Source organism: Micropterus salmoides, unplaced genomic scaffold (genome assembly GCF_014851395.1).
Source record: "Micropterus salmoides isolate LMB-PRFRI ecotype aquatic unplaced genomic scaffold, ASM1485139v1 Ms_hic_scaffold_3, whole genome shotgun sequence".
Classification (NCBI taxonomy): domain Eukaryota; kingdom Metazoa; phylum Chordata; class Actinopteri; order Centrarchiformes; family Centrarchidae; genus Micropterus; species Micropterus salmoides.
Window position 1 is genome coordinate 2,109,831 of NW_024042261.1, and position 22,629 is coordinate 2,132,459.

At 43.8% G+C, this 22,629-nt stretch overlaps 1 protein-coding gene across 1 annotated transcript in view; it reads left to right on the forward strand.

Annotated features, from left to right (window-relative positions):
• Positions 1–5,885: 5,885 nt before the first annotated feature.
• LOC119883204 (mucin-5B-like) overlaps positions 5,886–22,629 on the forward strand; it is a 33,394-nt gene continuing 16,650 nt past the window's right edge. Inside the window, exons 1-8 of the mRNA XM_038693772.1 lie at positions 5,886–6,029; positions 6,640–6,731; positions 18,896–18,981; positions 19,152–19,211; positions 19,344–19,605; positions 19,822–19,936; positions 20,166–20,256; positions 20,342–20,448. Of these exons, the coding sequence (XP_038549700.1) occupies positions 5,886–6,029; positions 6,640–6,731; positions 18,896–18,981; positions 19,152–19,211; positions 19,344–19,605; positions 19,822–19,936; positions 20,166–20,256; positions 20,342–20,448 (957 nt within the window). The remainder of the gene's footprint in view (positions 6,030–6,639; positions 6,732–18,895; positions 18,982–19,151; positions 19,212–19,343; positions 19,606–19,821; positions 19,937–20,165; positions 20,257–20,341; positions 20,449–22,629) is intronic.

Here is a 22,629-nt window from a genome sequence, read left to right on the forward strand (position 1 = left end):
CGCTTGTAACCCGTATCAGACGGAGCGGATTTCCCCTCGGGGAGAATCCCTTGGATTTCAGCCACCACTAACTCTCGAGACTGGGCCAGGATGAGCCGATGTAGTTCAGTATGCGGATGCCCTGGAGCCTCAACAGAGCCAGAGCTGCATCCATGCATTTGGTGAACGTGGCTCGCCGGTGAACCACGGTTTGTGAGCCCAGTCGTCCTCTCTCAGGGGAAGGGGAGCAGGGAGGGGGAGGAGGTGGGGGTGGTGGTGGGTACCCCCTACTCGAAGTCTCAGGACCTCTTCCCGGGAGGCTGTGGGCGAGAGCGCCGTCTTGCGTCCCATGTTGGTTGAGGGGGATCCCGTGAAGCGACGCTTTGCTTCTGGCTGTGGCGGTAGGTGCTGGACGAAGGCTGCGTCCGCCTTTCCTGAGCCGTCACAGTCCTGGAGTCTGACTGGCGGGGGAGATATCGCTCAAACGCCTCTCCCTGAGTTTTGCCGTGCTGGAACCTGTTGATGACAGCATCCACTGCTTCGCCAGACAGGCCAGAAGGCGAGAGGGGCGCATCAAGGAGAAAAGTATTCTCCTTTCCCTTGGATGCCCGAAAGGTTGAGCCACCAAAGCTGCCATGGATCGGCCGATGGAAGGGCCGTTTCCTTGGTCACATGGAGAGCCAAGTCCGTCGCTCTACGGAGCTCAGTCAGGTCCTCCTCAGAGGGACCTCCTCCTACGTCACAGTCCCGAAGGAGATTGGCCTGGTATGCCTGCAAGACAGCCATCGTGTGCAGGCTGGCACCAGCTCGACCCGCTGCCATGTAGGCCTTGCCCACCAAATCGGACGTCATCCGACATGGCTTGGTGGGGAGCACCGGCGTCCGGAGGGATGAGGCAAGGTTGGGAGAGAGGTAGCTAGCCAGTGCCTCCTCCACTCGTGGCATCACTCCGTAGCCGTGCTGTCTGATCTCCGTCACGTTGCCGTAGTCCAGCCGGGGGGACGTAGACAGCCGTGCAGAGAAGGGTTTGTTCCACGATCTTCACAACGTGTGGGAGAAACCGAGAAACGGGCTCCCGATCGGGGACGAGGACCGGAAAAAGGCCTCAGCCGTTCCGGCACCCTCAGCGATCTCGCGTTGCGATCCCCAGGATCGGAGCCGACGTGATGCCACAGCAACCGCAGGGCCTGTGCCACGGGGGGAGCGCATCCGACCATCCTCTAGAAAAAGGGCCGCTTGAGACCTCAGCACCCTCAGGGGCAGGGCCTCGCAATGGTCGCAGGCAGCCCCCTCGAGAGCTGCCTGAGCGTGCGACATCCCCAGGCATGAGACGCACATCCCATGGGTATCACCTTCCATGATGAAACGCTCACATGGAAAGACACACTGTCGAGATCGCTTCGACATGATCTGCTTCGTCTCGACTTTAGGTAGGATGATGGAGCTTCCAAACATAGCCAGAGTGCCTGCTGAATAGAAAGAAGCTAATGTGTCCTATGTGCTTATTTTCCCCCTCCGGTTACGCCATCACACACTACCGTTCTAGTACCACCAATAGGATTGGAGTAGTTTCATTCATAGTTCAGCCCTGCCACGCCCAGAGGCGTTCCCATAGTGTCGTCACCGACGCAGTTCGAGTTCCCTCGAGGGGGAACATACGGCTGACAATGAAAGTCGAAAGCGGACAGAAAGCAGCATGTACATGTCTGTAGCTGTATTATACGGCGAGAGAAACTGAAAATGTTTAAATTTGACTTGTCTTTAAGTAGTTGCAGTTGGATGGATTCATTATTATTGCTATCAATATTATTATTATTTTAAAATTGCATTACATTAAACTATATGACTTGATGTGCTGTAAAAATATTTGTATAATAATTATATTGATTGTCAATCTAGGAACAGCATGATGTACACATAACAACCTGCAGTTAGTAAAAGGAAAGTTTGTTTAGCTCAAAGGACTGTGCTGAAGAAATTCAGCAAAGTCAAGTTATTATCACTTAACACCAAAAGATTAAGTATCTGTGAATAGAGAATGTTCAACATAAAAGCATGCATAAAAGAGTGAAAACAAATCGATTATCAAAATTGTTGCTGGTTAATTATCTGATCAAGCAGTCAATTACTTAAATTGTCTATTCAGCTTTATGCAAGATGTGCCTTACCAGAAAGAGAATTTTTTTCCCGTCTGATGAAAACAAGTGTCACTGTAACATATTTTGTTTCTGTGAAATGTAGAAATGACAGGAGATGTTTGAAGTTTGAAAGTGATTGTTTAATAAAGAGAACTTGAATTGTAATAATGGAGTTGTATTCGTAGTTTTTTAGAACTACTATCTGAAAATGGGCATTTTATAAATTTTAAGTTGACTATTAGTAATTTTGTTGAGTGAGTTCCCATTAGTATTTGAGTCTAGCACAATACATTGTTTTGAGTAGATTTCCCTCAGAGTATAAGTTGTACACAGTTCCAATTATTGAGTAAAGAATTAGTCAGTGGAATTCAATTTTAATAAGCATCAGTGAATCAGTGTAATTTAGTATGCAGAAATTAAAGTATTAAAAAAATTTAAGTATTATTGTGGTCAGGCACCATCTTATCTTAAAGAGCTCATAGTACCTTACTACCCCACCAGAGCACTGCGCTCCCAGAATGCAGGGTTACTTGTGGTTCCTAAAGTAGAATGGGAGCCAGAGCGTTCAGCTATCAAGCTCCTCTCCTGTGGAACCAGGTTCCAGTTTGGGTTCAGGAGGCAGACACCATCTCCACATTTAAGAGTAGGCTTTGTAGACTTTCCTCTTTGATAAAGCTTATAGTTAGGGCTGGCTCAGGTGAGTCCTGAACCATCCCTTAGTTATGCTGCTATAGGCCTAGACTGCCGGGGGATTTCCCATGATGCACTGAGCTCCTCTCTCCTCTACTTTCTCTCCCTCTGTATGCAACCTCATCCCATTATTGCATGTTACTAACTCAACTTGTCCCCTTTCCGGTAGTCTTGTGTTTTCTCGTCCCTCTCCTCTCTCCTCCTATCACTTCCTGCAGGTGTTTCTGGCTCTGGATCTGTGGTTGCGAGTCACCTGCTGCTCCGGTGTTCCTGCTCAACACCCTCTGCTACAACTATTGTTACTAGTCCTATTGTTATTATTACTATTATTATCATTAACATTACGATTGTTATCATTAACGTTACTGTATAAAGGTTCTGGTCATGTAATTAGAAAAAATTTATTTATTTCAGTAATTCCATTCAAAAAGTGAATTCATTCATTACACACAGATGTTATGTGTTGTGTGTGTTGTGTGTGTGATGTTTATTTCATTTAATTGTGATGATTAAAACTGAAAACGAATTAAAATCCCAAATTCAGTATCTCCGAAAATTTGAATATTACTTAAGACTAATACAAAAAAAGGATTTTTAGAAATGTTGGCCAACTGAAAAGTATGAACATGAAAAGTATGAGCATGTACAGCACTCAATACATTTACATTACATTTACTCATTTGGCAGATGCTTTTATCCAAAGCAACAATACTTAGTTGGGGCTCCTTTCGACTGAATTACTGCAGCAATGCAGCGTGGCATGGAGGTGATCAGTCTGTGGCACTGCTCAGGTGTTATGAGAGCCCAGGTTGCTCTGATAGTGGCCTTCAGCTCTTCTGGGTCGGGCGTATCGCATCTTCCTCTTCACAATATCCCATAGATTTTCTATAGGGTTAGGGTCAGACGAGTTTGCTGGCCAATTAAGAACAGGGATACCATGTGGTGCCAAGTCCTGTTGGAAAATGAAATCTGCATCTCCATAAAGTTGGTAAGCAACAGGAAGCATGAAGTGCTCTAAAACTTCCTGGTAGACGGCTGCGTTGACCTTGGACCTCAGAAAATACAGTGGACCAACACTAGTGGACCAACACCAGCAGATGACATGCAGATGACATGATGGGGTGCCCCAAACCATCACTGACTGTGGAAACTTTGCACTGGACTTCAAGCAACATGGATTCTGTGCCTCTCCTCTCTTCCTCCAGACTCTGGGACCTTGATTTCCAAAGGAAATGCAAAATTTACTTTCATCAGAGAACATAACTTTGGACCACTCCACTGTTTCACAATCCTCTCCAGGGTGCGGTTATCCCTATTGCTTGTACACTTTTTTCAACCACATCTTTTCCTTCCCTTCGCCTCTCTATTAATGTGCTTGGACACAGCTCTGTGAACAGCCAGCCTCTTTAGCAATGACCTTTTGTGTCTTGCCCTCCTTGTGCAAGGTGTCAGTGGTCATCTTTTGGACAGCTGTCAAGTCAGCGGTCTTCCCCATGATTGTGTAGCCTACAGAACTAAACTGAGAGACCATTTAAAGGCCTTTGCAGGTGTTTTGAGTTAATTAGCTGATTAGAGTGTGGCACCAGGTGTCTTCAGTATTGAACCTTTTCACAATATTCTAATTTTCTGAGATACTGATTTTGGGATTTTCATTAGCTGTCAGTTATAATCATCAAAATTAAAAGGAATGAACACTTGAAATATATCAGTCTGTGTGGATTGAATGTATACATTATACAAGTTTCACTTGGATGGAATTACTGAAATAAATCAACTTTTTGATGATATTCTAATTATATGACCAGCACCTGTATATCTGTACCATTTTTCATTTAGTCTATAGCAACATCACCTTTACTGTCTGTACCTCTGTGTGTATATTGTGTAGGCTGCCTCCCTCCCCTCTCTCTCTCTCCTTCCATCTCTCTCTCTCTTTCTCTATGTTCCTCTCTTGCCCTCTCTCTCTCTCCCTCTCTCTCTCCCCTCTCTCTCTCTCCCCCCCAACCGGTCGAGGCAGATGGCCGCCCAACCTGACTGACAACCTGTGGAAATCTTGCGTCTTGCAGATCTATCGTGACAAACCAATCCTTGGATTGGATGTGACTGATGATGGCGGGGATGGTAAGCATCCTGAACCTGAATCTCCTCAGAGATTGGTTCAGGGACCGCAGATCTAAAATAGGACGCAATCCTCCGTCCTTCTTGGGAACCAGGAAGTATCGGCTGTAGAAGCCGGCTTCTCCGACCGGCGGGGAAATGAGTTCTATGGCCCGTCTCTTTAGCAGAGAGCCAACACCTGGTTCTGTTCTGCGTGTACTGCAGTCCCGACCATCCCGCAGAATCTGGGGGGGCGAACCCAGAACTGCAGCCTGTAGCCATCCACTACTGTGCGCAGGACCCACAGGGAAATGTTTGCGAGGCTTCCGCGAAATTCGTCATGCTCGAGGTTTCTGCCTCTTAATGGAAGTTTTTCCTTGCCTCTGTCGCCTAGTGCTGCTCTTGGTGGGAACTGTTGGGTTTCTGTAAATAACATCACAGAGTACGGTCTAGACCTGCTCTTTATGAAAAGTGTTCTGAGATAACTGTTGTTGTGATTTGGCGCTATAAAAATAAAATTGAATTGAATTGAATTATATTTAAGTTAAGTGTACTCAAAAATAATATTATTATAACCGCTACATAAACATTTTGAGGTAATCAGTTTCCACAAATATTAGAGTATTCTGAAATTAAAGGGAACACAAAAATAACAAATCCCAGATCTGAATGAATGAAATAATCTCATTAAATACTCTTTACATTTTTCTTTACAATTATTTACATACTTGTGCTGACAACAAAATCACACAAAAATTATCAATGGAAATGTGGTGCCCGTGTTGCAACTACCCCCCAATTTTAACTGCACCTTAGTTACCTCACACCTTATCTCCACTCCACCATACAACACAAACTATTACATGGATCCAACACAATACAATATATGCATGCAGGCTGGTGGCGGTCCCATTGGCCCAGTTCCCTGCCCCTTGGGGACTGTGGGCCTCGGGCTTCTGCACATTTCAGGTGGGAGGTGGCATGACCTTGGCCTGGGATCCGTGGTCCCCTCTCCTCGCTGCGGCCTTCTTCGGCGGAGGTGATGCTCCTGTCGCTGTCCCCTGCCGGCTCTACCAGGACAAGGATATGCAGAAGTTCTGGGGGCACATGGCCGGTGCTGACAGGGTTGGTATTTGCCTGCTCCCGTCGGTGGTGGGTCTCTGGGGGGCTGGGCCCTCATCCATGGGTTGGGCGGGCCTTGGGTTCGCGGGGCCTTGGAAGGTGGCTGGGGGCTATTGCCCCTGGTTCTCTTCCAATTGCTGCACTGTGTTGTTTTGTATGTTCTGCTTGACTGTTTTTCTCCCACAGTGCTGTTTGTTGCTGTTGTTCGGTTATCTCTTATCCATTCCCCATCTCCCCGTTTTCCTGCAGGTATCTTTTTTTTCGGCAATTGGTGTATTTTCTGTCGTTGTCCTGTTGTCATCCCCCTCCCAGTTCTCTTGCAGGTGCTGTCCTTTCTCCGTGGTGTCTGTTTGTGTGATAATGTGCTTCCCCCCATGTCTGGCCTGGTGACAAATACACATGCATAGACAATAAAGACAATAAAAATGACAAAGAACTAAATTAAAACTCCTTTGTTAAAGCTAAGTCTGTCTTGCACAACATTGTATCCAGCTCCTTATACTGCATACCAGTCTACTGGGCAGGACAGGGTGAAAAAAAACAACTTAAGTTTCAAAATGGGCCTCAGTTTTCTGTACCAGCTTTCACTTCCTTTGTGGATTACGGGTTTCAGCACACCACAAGCAGCCCGCGGTTTCCGCAGAGTAATGGAGAAGCAGAACGGGATGTCCAGACCTTGAAATACCTCCTGCAGAAGACCCTTAGGTAACACTTTCTATGAAGGTCATCGCTATAATGACTTATGCATATATTTATAACACGATATAATGCGTCCATAAAACATTTTAACAGTTGTTATAATCACTTACAAACATGCATTAGGCGCTATAGCAAAGTTCATAATGTATTATGACCTTTTGATTTAATGTTTTATAACTAATAGTAATACCAGTTTTCATCAATGTGCGTCAAGAATCTCTGACCATGTTCACATTAACAACACATTATAGCCACCGACTCTGCCTCGTTATAAATACACTTTAGTCACCATTTAGAATAAGTGATATAAAATGGAATAATAGCTTATAATAATGTTTAAAGTTATATAGCATGTCTTTGTTTGCTTTAAGTAAAGTGTTAAAATATCTATCCCTGTATAATATTTTACAGGTGGACATAATACCATATGAACTAATTATAAGACCTTATAACACGTAATTGTTTGCAAGTAAAGTGACACACATTTTGTGCAGGAAAACAACTTTTATATATGTTTCTTCACTTTATGAACAATCTGTATGAATTTTGAACATTTTGCAGTTTAGCACAAAAACACAACATAATTACATCAAGGACACCCATTCTCACGGTGGTGAAAGATCGCTTGGTACCTGGTAGAAATAGATGAACTCTAAATCCTGACTGAAAATCCTCAAATAAACCTTTGCTATGTAGAAAGTCACACAGCTGTTTGACGACTGCTTTATGGAGGTGGAAGGTTAGATATAGGTCTATAGTTGCTAAAACATCTGGATCAAGGTTGGGCTTTTTCAGAAGAGGTTTAATTACAGCTACTTTAAAGTACTGTGGTACATAGCCTGTTGATAAAGAGAGATTGATCATATCTAGTATATAAGTGCTGACTAAGGGTAAATCTTCTTTAAGCAGCCTAGTCAGGATGGGGTCTAAGATGGTTTAGATGAAGAAATTATTGAAGTTAGTTGGTAAAGATTGAGGGAAGCAAAGCAGTCTAAACATATATCTGGTTCTACAGCTGTTTCTAAGGTTCCTGAGTGTAGAGATAAGTTGGTGCCAGTTAAGGGCAGGTCTTGGTGAATTTTGTTTCTAATAGTTAGAATTTTATCATTAAATAAGCTCAAGAAGTCGTAACTACAGAGAGCTATGGGAATACTTGGCTCAATAGAGCTGTGACTCTCTGTCAGCCTGGCTACAGTGCTGAAAAGAACCCTGGGGTTGTTCCTATTTTCCTCTATTAATGACGAGTAGTACACTGCTCTGGCATTACGGAGGACCTTCCTATAAGTAAATCTTGCCAAATTAAACGAGAATTTTCCAGTTTGGTGGAACGCCAATTCCTCTCAAGTTTCCGCAATACTTGATTTAATTTGTGAGTTTCAGTATTATACCGTGGAGCTAACCGTCGTTGTTTTAGTATTTTCTTTTTTAGAGGGGCTACAAAATCAAGTGTCATTTGCAGCGAGCCTGCAGCACTATCAACGAGATGATCGATTTGGGAGGGACTGAAATTAGCATAGGAGTTACTTTGTGACTTGATAATGAATTTAGAGCTGATGGAATCACATCCTTAAATTTAGCTACAGCACTATCAGACAGACATCTTGTATAGAAATGTTTGCCCAATGGCGTGTAGTTCAGCAATACAAACTCAAAAGTTATCAAACAGTGGTCAGATAAAGAGGGATTCTGTGGGAACACTATTAAATGTTCAATTTCAATACCATATACCACAACAAGGTTGAGGGTGTGGTTAAAACAGTGAGTTGGTTCATGAACACTCTGAGAGAAGCCAATGGAATCTAACAGAGAGATAAACGCAGTACTGAAGCTGTCATTCTCAACATCCACATGAATATTAAAATCCCCTACAATAATAACTTTGTCCGTAGTTCAAACCCCAGTCGTCCCGGCCTTTCTGTGTGGAGTTGGCATGTTCTGCGTGGGTGTCCTCTGGGTTAGTGCACTGACCAACACTGATAAAGATCTGGGCGCTGCACAGCGGCTGCCCACTGCAGTGAATGCAGAGAATGAATTTCACAACATTATGTGACAATAAAGTATCTTGTCAGCTCTCTGTAGCTCAGACAATCCCTGCTAACTTTGTGTGCTAATCCATTCTTTCTTTCTTTATAATTGCTATCTTTAGAATAACAAACAGCTCTTTCATGTGTAGGTTCCCGTTTCACATTTCACCTGTGTTTTCTTGACAAAACATGGATTGGAGACCAGCGTCAGCTGACAAAGCGTAGTGTCTGACCTCCAGTCAAAGATCTGTCAAGTAGTGTGAACTTCAAAACTCCGGTCACAAGACAACAAGTTGTGTAGTGTGTCTGAGCCAGCCCTAACTATAAGCTTTATCAAAGAGGAAAGTCTTAAGCCTACTCTTAAATGTGGAGGTGTCTGCCTCCTGAACCCAAACTGGAACCTGGTTCCACAGGAGAGGAGCTTGATAGCTGAACGCTCTGGCTCCCATTCTACTTTTGGAGACTCTAGGAACCACAAGTAACGTCTCGGGTTACGTATGTAACCCTGGTTCCCCGAGAAGGGGAACGAGACACTGCGTCGGTTACGACACTATGGGAACACCTCTAGGCGAAGCAGGTCTGAACGTGAATGAAATCACTCCAATCCTATTGGCTTGTTGCTAGAACGGTAAGGTGTGATGGAATAACCGGAGGAGTATAAAGCACACCTGTACACACTCATCATTAGCTTAAACTATGAAGCAGGCACTTCAGGCGGGGAGAGAGGTGCGGCGGGCCGACGCAGTGTCTCGTTCCCCTTCTCGGGGAACCAGGGTTACAAACGTAACACGAGACGTTCCCCTTCGAACTGTCGGTTACGACACTATGGGAACGAGATACCCACTAAACTGTGCCGAAAACCCCGCCTGACCCAGTGTGCAGTAAAGTGGCACGACTAAGAGGAGAGCGCACGAGTGCCAGGTGTCGAAGGAAGGTCAAGACTGTAAAACCGAATGAATGTGTGCGGAGTGGCCCAGCCAGCCGCTAAACAAACATCCTGCAAAGAGGCCCCGGAAAGGAGGGCTCGAGAGGCTGCCATGCCTCTGGTAGAATGAGCCCTCACAGCCACAGGTGAAGGCAAACCGCGCACCTGATAGGCCAGGGAAATAGTTAATAATACTATTAGCCAGTTGCTAATAGTATGTTTGGATGCGGGGAGCCCGGCCCTGGGAGACCCAAAACACACTAGCAGCTGGTCAGCCTTCCTCCAACAGGAGGACCTCAGAGTGTAAATACTCAGTGCTCTGACAGGGCAGAGCAGATGAAGTCTCCCGTCCTCCGCTGTCACATGAGGTGGAGGATGAAATGCCTGCAGCACTGTGGACCCTGCTGCACAAGAAGGCACTTTGGGGATGTATCCTGATTGATGCACCTGCCAGGATCCCCTTGCAAAGCGGCTGCCCATGACCGCGCCCCAGCCCATGAGGGAGGCGTCTGTCGAAATGACCAGCCGGCGACAAGACCCTCCCAGCACGGGCGCCTGGGACAGGAACCAAGTTTCCTTCCAAACTAATAGGGAACAAAGACACTTGCGCGTAACCCAAATCAGACGGAGGAAAAACCCTTGTTCCTTAGCCACCACTGCAGGGGTCTCATGTGCAGCAGTCCAGATGGTATTACGCTGGACGCAGCCGCCAGGAGACCCAACACTCGTTGAAAGTGTTTTATAGTGATGGCGTGGCCTAACTTCACCCCTTTCACGGCAGCCACCACTGCAGGGGTCTCGTGCAGCAGTCCAGATGGTATTACGCTGGACGCAGCCGCCAGGAGACCCAACACTCGTTGAAAGTGTTTTATAGTGATGGCGTGGCCTAACTTCACCCCTTTCACGGCAGCCAATATGGTGTCGACACGTGCCGGAGACAATTGTGCCCGCATCGTTGTCGAATCCCATACTACCCCTAGGAACGTAGTCCGTTGGGTGGGCGCCAGCACACTCTTCTTTGCGTTGAGCCTTAGCCCTAAACGCCGCAGATGAGCCAGAACGACATCTCGATGCCGAACCGCCAACTCTCGAGATTGGGCTAGGATGAGCCAGTCGTCGATGTAGTTGAAATCCGGATGCCCTGGAGCCTCAGCGGGGCCAGTGCTGCATCCATGCACTTGGTGAATGTGCGAGGGGAAGTGCCAGGCCGAATGGAAGAACCCGATACTGGTAAGCCACACCCCCGAAGGCGAACCTCAGGAACTTCCTGTGAGAAGGACGGATGGAGACGTGGAAATAGGCGTCCTTTAGATCTATCGTGACGAACCAATCCTCAGATGTGCGTCACGATGGCGGGGATGAGCATCTTGAACCTGAATCTCCTCAGAGATCGGTTAGAACCCGCAGATCCAAAATAGGGCGCAGCCCTCCATCCTTCTTGGGGACTATGAAGTACCGGCTGTAGAACCGGCGTCTCTGTCTGGGGGGTAGACAGGTTCCACAGCCCCTTTCCTCAGCAGAGTACGAACTTCCTGTCCCAACACCGGACCTTGCTCCGGGCGGACCAAACCACCCCCTCTCTTCTGTTGAATTTGGAGGGCGGGTTTTGAACTGTAGTCGAAACCCATGTATGGCAGTGCGCAGGACCCACGGAGAAATGTTCGTCAGGTTCCGCCAAGCCTCTGCAAAGTCTGCCAACGGAACCAACCCCTCGGGGCTGGTAGTCAGTGTCTCGTGTGATCTTCTGGTGGACCCCTGAAGCCCCATAACGGCAGGGGAGAGCCGCCGAAGATCCACGGTGAGTGAGTCTGAACGCCGCCTGACTGCAGACCCTCGGGGCAGGCAGTACGGCGTGGACTCGATGGTGGCAGGTGCGTCCTGAACGTGTAAACGGCGGGATAACATCACCCGTTGCCACGGCGAAGGGGACCTCGATCGGCCTCAGGGGGGGGTGCGTGAGGGGAGAAAGACTCCCCTACCCCGGTCTTCCCTGAGCTCCGTCGGGACTGGATGACGGTCCTCAGATCGCGTCTCTCAGAATGCTGAGGGTGAGAGCGCCGTCTCGCTGCCCCAGCTCCTCAGCGGGGCCCCCGAGAACCGACACTCTGCTTCTTCTCCTCTCCGTAGGAGCTCGTAGAGGGAAGGGACCTACGCCTGGCAGCCTCAGCTGCCTTGGGTCCAGACCGGCGAGGGAGGTACTGGCGGAAGCTACGCCAGATCTTCCTCAGTTCAGTGATCGGGGTGTGGAAAGCCATGTAGAGAAGGGTCTGCCCCATGATTACTCAGTTCATCATGTAAATCAGGAAAGAATGGCAGAGACCGGTGTGGAGGTGGCGCGTGGTGCTTAAGAGACCTTTCATCAAGCTTACCACTAGCCTGTGGTGTCTGCTCCTCCTGTGGCCAGTTGATGTTGAGCTTAGCCACGGCTCTAGTCACCACCTCCAGCAGCACGTCATAGTCGGGCGCCGCCAGATGACGCCGCCCCGACACCCGGAAGTCATCGTCCACTACGCTGAGCACGTCCGCCTCCTCGGAGTCGGATTGCTGCAGCGTCTCCGGATCCAAACCGCGAGCGGGAGAAGCCGAGAACGGGCTCCCGAACGAGGAAAGGAAGCGTTGGAGCCAGCGGATGAAGGTCGGGAAAAAGCCTCAGCCGTCCCGAAATCCTCCGACAGATCACGCTGTGAACCCATGAGTGAAGCCGCCATGTTGCCTTAGCGAGAAGAGACATGCTGTACCTCAGTACCCGCACGGAAAGGGCTTCACAACGGGCGCAGGCAGCCCCCTCGAGAGCTGCCCGGGCGTGCTCCATCCCCAAACATAAGACACACATCTCATGAGAATCTCCATCCTCCATCTGATTGCCGGACATGCTGGTAGACTTCTTCTTCAGGTAAGACAGGTGATTGTAGGACTGGAGCTTTCTTCAAACAACATACCTGCTGAATAGAAAAAAGCTAATGATGAGTGTGTACAGGTGTGCTTTATACTCCTCCGGTTATTCCGTCACACCTTACCGTTCTAGCAACAAGCCAATAGGTTTGGAGTGATTTCATTCACGTTCAGACCTGCTTCGCCTAGAGGCGTTCCCATAGTGTCGTAACCGACGCAGTTCGAGTTCCCTCGAAGGGGAACCCTGCATTCTGGGAGCGCAGTGCTCTGGTGGGGTAGTAAGGTACTGTGAGCTCTTTAAGATAAGATGGCGCCTGACCATTACAGTTTTTCTCACTCACTTTGGTACATTTCTTGAATCTTCCCTAACGTTTCCAAAACAATGAGTGCATTTCTAAAAACATATCAAACAAACAGCACAACACAGTGGATTACCTGCAAAAGCCCATAACTTCCTTCATAACTTCAAAATCCTTTGTGTCATTGAACATGTCAGTGCCATCACAATGACAAGTCTTTGTCACATTGTTTACGAACAAGATAGTCAAAATGTTTAGTCATGTCATCAATATAATAGTGTACTCTATGGCTAACGTTTTGAAGAGAATGATTGAAAATGCACAAGGCTGCACTTTTTCAATATAGCATATATATATATAGAATATATATCATTTCAACAGTATAAAGTTATACATTGCAAGAGATTGGACAGGATTAACAGTTTTTACTGTTCGTATTGTAATTTGTTGTCAGACCATGTCATTGTGATACAGAAAAGAAAAAGAAAGGACTGTTTTACAGCACTGCTTTGCACAACAGAAGAAATTGCAAAATTAGAAATGTAAGCATGTGAAATACTCCTTAGGCTGCCGTTCCTGTTCACAGGTTTTTATCCACATCACAACGGATATCTTCATCACTTACACTACGGAGACATTTACAAAAAAAAGTCTAATAGACATGTATAGAAAATATGATTGACAGATATAGACAATCTCTCAATTCAATTCAAATCAGCTTTATTGGCATGAATGTATAACAGAAGTATTGCCAAAGCTACATATAAATTACATAAGAATAATTAATTTCATACATTTTATTAAATAAGTAAATAAACGTTGTATCTATCTATCTATCTATCTATCTATCTATCTATCTATCTATCTATCTATCTATCTAAGTTAGTATATACATCTACTGCTACAGTTCACTGTGTATGGTACCGTGTATATCGGGTGAATGGTCTGAGGGCTGTGTTGCTACTGTAGTATGTTGTGATTTGTCGTTGTCTATTCTTATTTTGTTTATGCACCATGGTCTGTACAAAGCAACATTTTTTTCAGCTGTATACTTGAATGCGAAGAATGACAATAAAGTTTGACTTTGATTTTGACAACGTGTTTAGCCATTTTGCATGTAATGACTTATGCAATGAACTTATGCCTAGACGTTCAACTGAGAACAGTTGTACATTATCATTTGAATCAGTGTGTCAAAGCATTTGCAATATGTTCAAAACAATGAGAAATTGATGTGCACAATTGACAAGATGATGTGTGGAATGAACATGCAGTTTTGAGGATTTCAATTTTGATATGAGAAATGTACAAAAGCGACTGAGAAAAACTGTAACAAGGCAGACCTCCTTATATCAGCCCTCTAAGCGGCTAAATGTTACCTTTTGATAGCTACTGCAATACCCATCCTTCGAGCTTAGCTGATATCGGTGAGGGGAGGAGCCTGCAGAGCCCAAAGGATTTTAATTCACTCTGCTGCTGATACAAAAGTATTCACTGAACTACAGAGTAGCTTCTTTTCTAAGGCTGTGAAGCTCCTCAACTCCACCTCATTCTTATCTAGATAAATAAATGACATGAAACCTTCTGTTAGGCTGGTTTTGCACATTACCACTACCTTGTTTTATGTACTGTATGTATATGTTTATATGTATCAGTATATCTTCCTTGTAAATACAACTTAGTTTCCATTTTTTATGTTTTCTTTTAGTGCTAATTATATAATTTGTTCTGTTTTATCACCTATTTGTATTGTTTATGCGTTATTCAAATTAAATATTTGTATATCTGTTTATACTTTTTCTGAATGGAGCATGGAGGGGGCTACAACTGCATTTGACTTTACTTTACCTTTACGTTCTGTAAGTACATAATTATTACAAAAAACTGTTTATTGTGAGATGTTTTTCAGTTCACAAAACAACATAGAACCCATAAATGAAAGTGTAGCCTACATGTGTGGCAATAATTCTCAGATTGTCCATAAGGCATTTGACTAGTCATATTCCTTAACAATTTGAAAGATTAGTCTCAAATATATAACTGGGCGTTTCCACTGAACTTTTTGTACACACAATATAGCTTTATTTTCATCTTATCGCATGTTTGCACTGTAACCTTATTTTGATAAAAAATTACATTCATATTTCTTAAAAAGAAGTCATGTCAAACCACAGCTGCTGGTTTATTGTGATTGCGCCCAAACCACCAAAGTCTCAGCACATTTATCACTGTTAGTTAAAGGAGGTGAACACTCTCCAAACACTCTCTGATCCAATGCTGACTCAGAAAATTTCAATATTGTGCAACTTTACGTACAAGTTAGAGACAAAGCCAAAACTGAAATGGCTGATGTTGGATCTCTTGGCTTTTTTCAGTGCCCCTCTGCTACTACCAGAAACAGCAATCAGTGTGAGACAAAATATATATGCCAATGGACTAATACAAAAAAAAAGCTAGACCAACATTGAAAATGTATTCAACTAAATTATTTGTCTCGTCATTCACCAAAATTGTTGCAAGTACTTTTTCATTCCCATCCTCCATATTTTCCCAGTACTGACTAGCTTCTTGTTTCAGACCCTGTCATTTCTCTCCTGGTCAGTAATAATATTCTCTCCTTCCCACCATTCCCCAGTCACCAATCCACACACCTGCCTCTCATTATGTAATGACTTACCAACATATCCTCACCTACCTAAATTACAAAATAAGTTGATTATCAATGACTCCCAAAGCGACATATGACCGATACGAACGTTGTGAAACAGTCATGGTTTGTTATTGTATGGTTAGTGTGTAGGGCAACAGAACTACTACTTGTGGTTTGGGTTAAATTAAGTATGTCAAGTAAGTCTCGTGATTAAATTACATGACGTTAAACACGTAGTTAACGTTATGAAATGGTCGCTTTGGTTAGGGTTTAGGGCTACAAAACTACTTGGTTAGGTTTAAGAAAAGCTTGTGGTTTGCGTTAAATAAGTATGTCACAAAAGTCACATGATTTAAGTTTACTTGACCCACCCCATCCACCTCCTTATATGGACTTTGTTGCTCTTTATACTAAGACACCTGACTTCCTCCTTTGCTATGTCGTATGGCCACTAGAGGTTGCAGCTACAATATAATATGGGTCGTAATAAGTTGCTTGAGCAATTGACTTATATGAACGTTTTTCTGGAACTAAGGATTTACATAGTCGAATCAGAATCATCAAGTCTATAGTCGACTGATATTCGTGTGTTTTTGTGCGTGGTAATTGTGAGCCAAAGCTAAAATGAGGCTTATTGTTGACCGTTCTCTCTCTCACCTGCCATTCACCGGTCTTATGCAGAGTTTTTGGCGTGCTGCCGACAGCTGCATGCACGTTGCAGTTCCTCTCGGGTCTATTTCAAGTAGTGGCTGTTTAAAAACAATAAAATATTCTTTGTGTGATTCATCAATGGTGATAAATTATCCGAAAGTCCCATGAGGTGCGGACAACTCGACAAACTGGTGAAGATGGGGCTCCGTCTCTTCAGCAAGTGTTCATCCTGCCACTACACACATACACGCTGCACCTACACATACGCACCCACGGTTACGGTTACAATTTTGTATTTATTCATGCACTTTAAAAACATTTATTGGAAGTTTTTTATCGTTTTACATGTTTATTGCCTGTGAAGATTCTGAAGTCATCCAAAGCATAGTTATCCAACGAAGGTTAAAGTCAGAAGTGATGAAAGGACAGCATTGTAAGTGGGGGATAAGTGGTGGCGTAGACCCCCTCCTCAGTTCAGAGACGGCTTCTCAACCCGGGTGTAGATGGCTTCCTTGACACCTCTTTCAAACCATCCATCTTCTCTGTCTAAAATGTGCACCTGGTGGTCCTCAAACGAGTGTCCTCTGTCCTTCAGATGTAAGTAGACTGCAGAGTCTTGACCTGAGGAGTTGGCCCTTCTGTGTTGAGCCATGCGTTTGTGTAGTGGTTGTTTGGTCTCCCCAATATACAGGTCTGTGCATTCCTCACTGCATTGGACCGCATACACTAGATTGCTTTTCTTGTGTTTGGGGGTGCGGTCTTTGGGGTGTACCAGTATCCGTCTTAGTGTGTTCTTGGGTTTAAAAAACACAGGGATGTTGTGTTTGTTGAAAATCCTCCTGAGTTTCTCTGATACTCCAGACACGTATGGAATCACAATGTTGTTGCGTTTGACCTTCTTTTCCTCCTCCCCTGTAGTTTTGTTCTTGGATCTTGTGGCTGTTTTCACAAAGGTCCATTTAGGGTATCCACAGGCTGTAAGTGCCCCCTTCAGGTGGTTCTGTTCCTTCTCTCTGGCTTGGGCGCTTGTTGGTATGTTTTCCGCTCTGTGGTGCAGTGTTCTCATTCTCCCAGTGGCTCGGTGCTGTTCCTCTGAAGGAGTTGAGGGCTTACATGTTTATTTACAGCATTAAACGTTTAAATGTGTATTGTAATAGGCTGTATATTAAGTTATTGTGAGAAAACTGGTAGTTCTATGTAATATCGGATGTTGAGCACCCCCATATTGCCAAAATGGCGTGATCCTTGTTTTGCTGCGAAGCCTCCACTGTGAGATTGACAGTCGAATCATGAAGCATCGAATCTTTAGGGTCTATTTAGGGTCAGCCCTAGTACAGACAATTTACTCTGGCTAAAATAAGAATAAATTATCTATAATTTCTATTTACGATAGATAAAAAAAAGGTAGAAAAACAGTATTGTTGACATAGAAATGTTTAAAATTTTATAGTGATTAGAAATTACTTAATGGGATCCAGGAATGTAAAATTCACTAAATATTACACTACAGTTAAAAAAGAATTCATATTTCAGCAAACCACATATGGCCTGAATTTCATTTTTCATGCAGTTGATAATACGAACGATAAAGTTTTTTTCCTCAGAGTTATGTCAGCTGAGGTAAATGTGAGTTTGTCTGGAGTTTGATGGATCTCAGTGGTGAAATTAAATTTCATAAGTAAAGTTCTGTTAAACCTTGATGAGGTTTATGATATCTGTACCTGAGATGGCTGGTAGAAGGAAAACCCACACAATGTTTAATTTGTCCCTGCTTTGCTCATCTTGCTGTGAAACTAGAGGTCTACAGTCTCAAATCCTAAATTAAATTTGACCTAATTGAGTCATTTTTATTTCAGGAAGACACGATAGCTTTATTATTATGAGCTACTGTCAAACTGCATGACTGAAAACACCTGCTGATTACTGCTGACGTACAGATGGTGGTCACACCCATGACTGTGCAGCTTACAGCCGACGCACTTCAGCCAGCCACATTATCTTATTTGGGTGGACAGTAAAACAATACTAATGGATCTGTAATGAACTAAGGTGAATATACTTAATCTCTGCTTTACATTCATGTTGAGTCACTGTTGAGTCCTGCTATTGTTAAAGATGGCTGCTGGGGATAAGCAAACAAAAGACAAGTATGGTAATCATTCATAGATCTGAACACACCTTCAATAGGTTTAGGCCTTTATCGCTTGAGTCAAAATATGATAAAGCAAAGCATATCAAAACACTCTGCAAAGCATTTGGTGAAGCTTTTATTTATCTAAAGCCTTATATCAATCCATAATTGGTCATAATGGTGGTCTATTATTCCCACAGGTTGAGATCAGATTTGGAAGTTGTGGGTGTTTCTACATGGACCTTGAATAATGCTAAAGCTGTGTCCTGCAGCTTGAAGAAACCCTTGCTTTCCTTTTCACTGGTCATTGCCACAGGTAGAACTTACTTATTTGCTATATATGGAGTTATAAATCTGTAGAACCAATCAGATGGACCCAAGTAAAAACACCATGTTTGGTCAGATGTGGATGGTCTATGGTCTCGCCCTTCATTTCAGGTGTGTGAAGGGAACCAGGGATCATGGAAATAAATGGGATGGGTGGAACAAGCAGAGATGAATCACCAAGTGCAGCTATGGGAATGCCACTCCCTCACCTGCCACATTAACACCTTCCCCCTTGGTATAAAGACCTGGGCCTCCCTCTCATCTTCCTCAGAGTTCCTGTTGAGAAGCAAATGGCTATGGCTAACAAGCGGCTGCTATGGCTGACCCTGTCTGCCATCGTAGCTTCTTGGCACAGCGGTACATACATTATTCTCAATTATGCAGCCTGACAAATATGACTAATGGGACTGTTAAGAGTTCAAATGTTTACCCATAAGCTATTGCAAAGTTTATCCATATTGTATTTTAATGTAGTTTGAGGTTTGATTATTGATTACTTGACAAATAACACTTACTTTTTTCAACAGAGGCAAAGTCTGCTGTGAACACATTCTCCTCCGTCTCCCAGATTCCTGAGAAAATAACAGGTGAGCTTGTTGATTGTTCGTAGTAACTGTGAACTGATGTTTGCTTATCTAGGCAATGTGTGAGCATTCATTCATGTAGGTAAAGACCTATGTAAATGTATTGTGGTATCACATCCTGATCTGTCTTTGTAGGTGTCAGTCCCCTCCACAATGGTCAGGTTTGCAGTACATGGGGCAACTTCCACTTCAAGACCTTTGATGGGGACGTTTTCCAGTTGGACTCCACCTGCAACTACATACTTACCTCTTCATGCAAGGACAGTTACAAGGAATTCAACATCCAGATAAGAAGACAGAAGGCTGCCGGCCATCCCACCATCAAAAACATCATTATGAAGCTGGAGGGTTCAGTGGTGGAGCTCTCCAGAGGCTCAGTGATCATTAATGGCAAATCGTAAGTTTACTCTAAAAACCCAAACACCTTTCCACTCTGCCCACACATGTTATTGCTTCAGACTGGATAATACATATGAATCGTATTTAATAATATATCAACCTCAATAAAAAAAAAACTCACAGGAATGGAATGGATTCCAGATATGCAAACACTGTGACACTGTGAAAAACTTAGCAGCCAAAATAATGTGACTTCTTTTTCTTCTGTCTGCAGAGCTATCCTACCATTCAGTCAAGCAGGAGTGCTTGTCGAGAAGACTCCCACCTACATTAAAATCAAAGCAAAGCTTGGATTAGTTGCTATTTGGAATGAGGATGACTCTTTTCTGGTAGGATTTTGGTTGCACTGAAAAGCCTGCAGTGACCATTACTTAAAGTATAACACTCAGTTATGCTGCACACTAAACAAATTACAATCTCCATAATTCTTAATGTAACAAGTGCAGCAGCAAGAATTAGTTATTCTGATCACCAGTAGTTTAAAACAGAGTTAACTTACAGTGTCACTAAGGTGGCAGGTTCTTGCTACTGCTTAAGGCATTGCTTTTGTCCCCACAGGTGGAGCTAGACCTGAAGTACAAGAACCAAACTTGTGGTCTTTGTGGAGATTTTAATGGAGTCCAGCTCTACAATGAGTTCTACAGCCATGGTACACTTTGACCCACTTTAACAAGTCAATCAGCATAGGCAAGGCCACAGAACTGAGCTGTTTTTCTGTGATATTATTCAAACAGGTGTGAAAATATCTCCTGCTGATTTCGCTAACTTCTGGAAAATGGATGGTCCCACTGAAAGCTGCTCTGACTACACACTGGAATCAGCAGAAAGCTGCAACGCTATGGTGAGGCTTCACCCATCATATACTGTATCACAATCAACTGTGTTCTAGCAACAGCATTTCCTGTGTTGTAGTAGTGAAGTAACAGTTACACAACTGATACACATATTACCAACATAAAGTTTGTGTTGAAGTTGTTAACCCAAAACATGAGTAATGAAAGTCAACCTATATACTGAATACTGGCTATTCCAACCAGTGAATTTACAAGAAGCTGGTACACAGCATGGAAGTAACCACAGTAATAATCCCTAGTCCCTTAATCATGGGCGTGGAAGTGGGTGGGGAGGAGTGGGACTGATTACCCAGGGCCCCAGTGGGGGGAGGGCTCTTGAACAGCCTGGAATGAAAAGGTTGTTTTTGTTTGCAGTGTTGTATTTCTTGGTTGAGAGACTGAACTTTGCATACCCCCCCAAAAAATAAAAATAGTGGAGGCTCAGACCCCTTAAAAAAACGCAAAATTGTTTAGTCCGCCCCACACTAGGGGCCTTTCCGAAACTAGACTCTCGCCACTTCCACTCTGGTCCGCGTCACCCTTCAGGCCAAATCGAGCTCCCTAACCCACGTAGGGTTTAAATACAGCCACAACTTTTGAACAAACTACCTTCTCTATCCAGCATAAATAGGATCTGACGTTACCGCTGCACTCACTGCTATAATATGTGTATCAAATAAACATCAGTGATATTAAGATTCAGGATTGATGTTGAGGAAAAGTGTGTTTTTTGCAATAACAAAACTGAAAGCATTTGTCATTCATTTTGTGTTTGTGTTCATGTCGAACGTGACTTTATATATTTACGAAAAATAAATACTATATTCTTTTATGAAAAGATTGATATTCATTGTAAAGAAATGCCTATATAGCACCTCTTTAACTTAGCCTATATCAAAAATTTCAATATAAATCATATGCCTATGGGCTACGTTGTTAACCTGTGAATGGTGACGTGACACTGACATTGTTAGTGTAGTTTCGAAATAAAAAATCCTACATGTTAATTGGCGAAGTCACACGGAACGCAAATTGAAAGAAAGGTCCCCCATCGTGCAGCAAAGTGTGTTACACACCTTCAACAAGCCAGCATCGGTGCTGACTCGGCATTTTAGGGTTTAACAACCCACTACCACTCCACCCTCATTGGTTTCGGATGGCACTCAATGTGGCGGACCCTCCGCATGAATGCGCAAACGGAGTGGAAGTATGTAGGTAGCAAGCAGTTTCAGAAAGGCCCTAGGATTCCTCTTTAGACGTCTACTCAAGCAGAGTGATGGCTGTTGCTGGAGCATCAATGGGCCTTGTGACAGTGATGTCTGTCCCCAAGAAAGGGAACCAAGGTACCAAAAAAAGAAAGAAAGGAAAGAGTAAGATAGCAAAGTGAAGGAAAACAGCTGCCAACTAATTTCTTTCACAAGAAAGGTGAGCACCCTCACAACTAGCAGTTGAAGAATGGTTTAAGCTAATATCAGCAGTTTAGATTGAAGGCAGGAATCTAGCTTGATGCATATTTGCATAGTAGCCTAGAACATAAATTATTATCAGAATCATAAATTAAACTTTCAAAAGTTTAAATTATTTAGCTTATAGGCCTACATGCCTTTGAACCACTAACTTACACTATAGGCTTGGACACAAAGCTAGATTAAATGTACTGAAATTATACAAATGGTAATGTAAAGGGTATCATTTATTTGAAAGCTGATATTTTTTTTCTTGTTTCTGCAAATGACACATGACTCTAGCAAAGTCTTGGTCAGTTGTCTTTTATAATGTAGCATAGTAAGCATTTTCTCAGTGTAGGGCTATGACAACTAAGATGGTATTTTTCAGTGTTGTAATATGCCTTGGGAGTGATAAATGCTTAATACATGAAGAAGATAAAGTTATTTTATGAGTGATACTCTTAACAAATCTCAGTTAACCATAGTAAAGTAACTGACCCTTTGCTAAGCCACGCCCCGAATACACAGCTGGCCAATCTCAGCACAGTGTAGGACACGCTCTAACTGAGGTGTGACACTTTCATGGCCGTGCTCCGGTCACTTTAATGCAAAAGGAGTTGTTTTCTAGCTTTCTTCTGTGGTATTTTTCCAAGATATGGTCAAACGCTGTTCCTGGGGCACTTGTAATAGTTAGTTGCTACCCAGAGAGGTTGAAAGGAGAAGTATTTCTGGATTAAAATT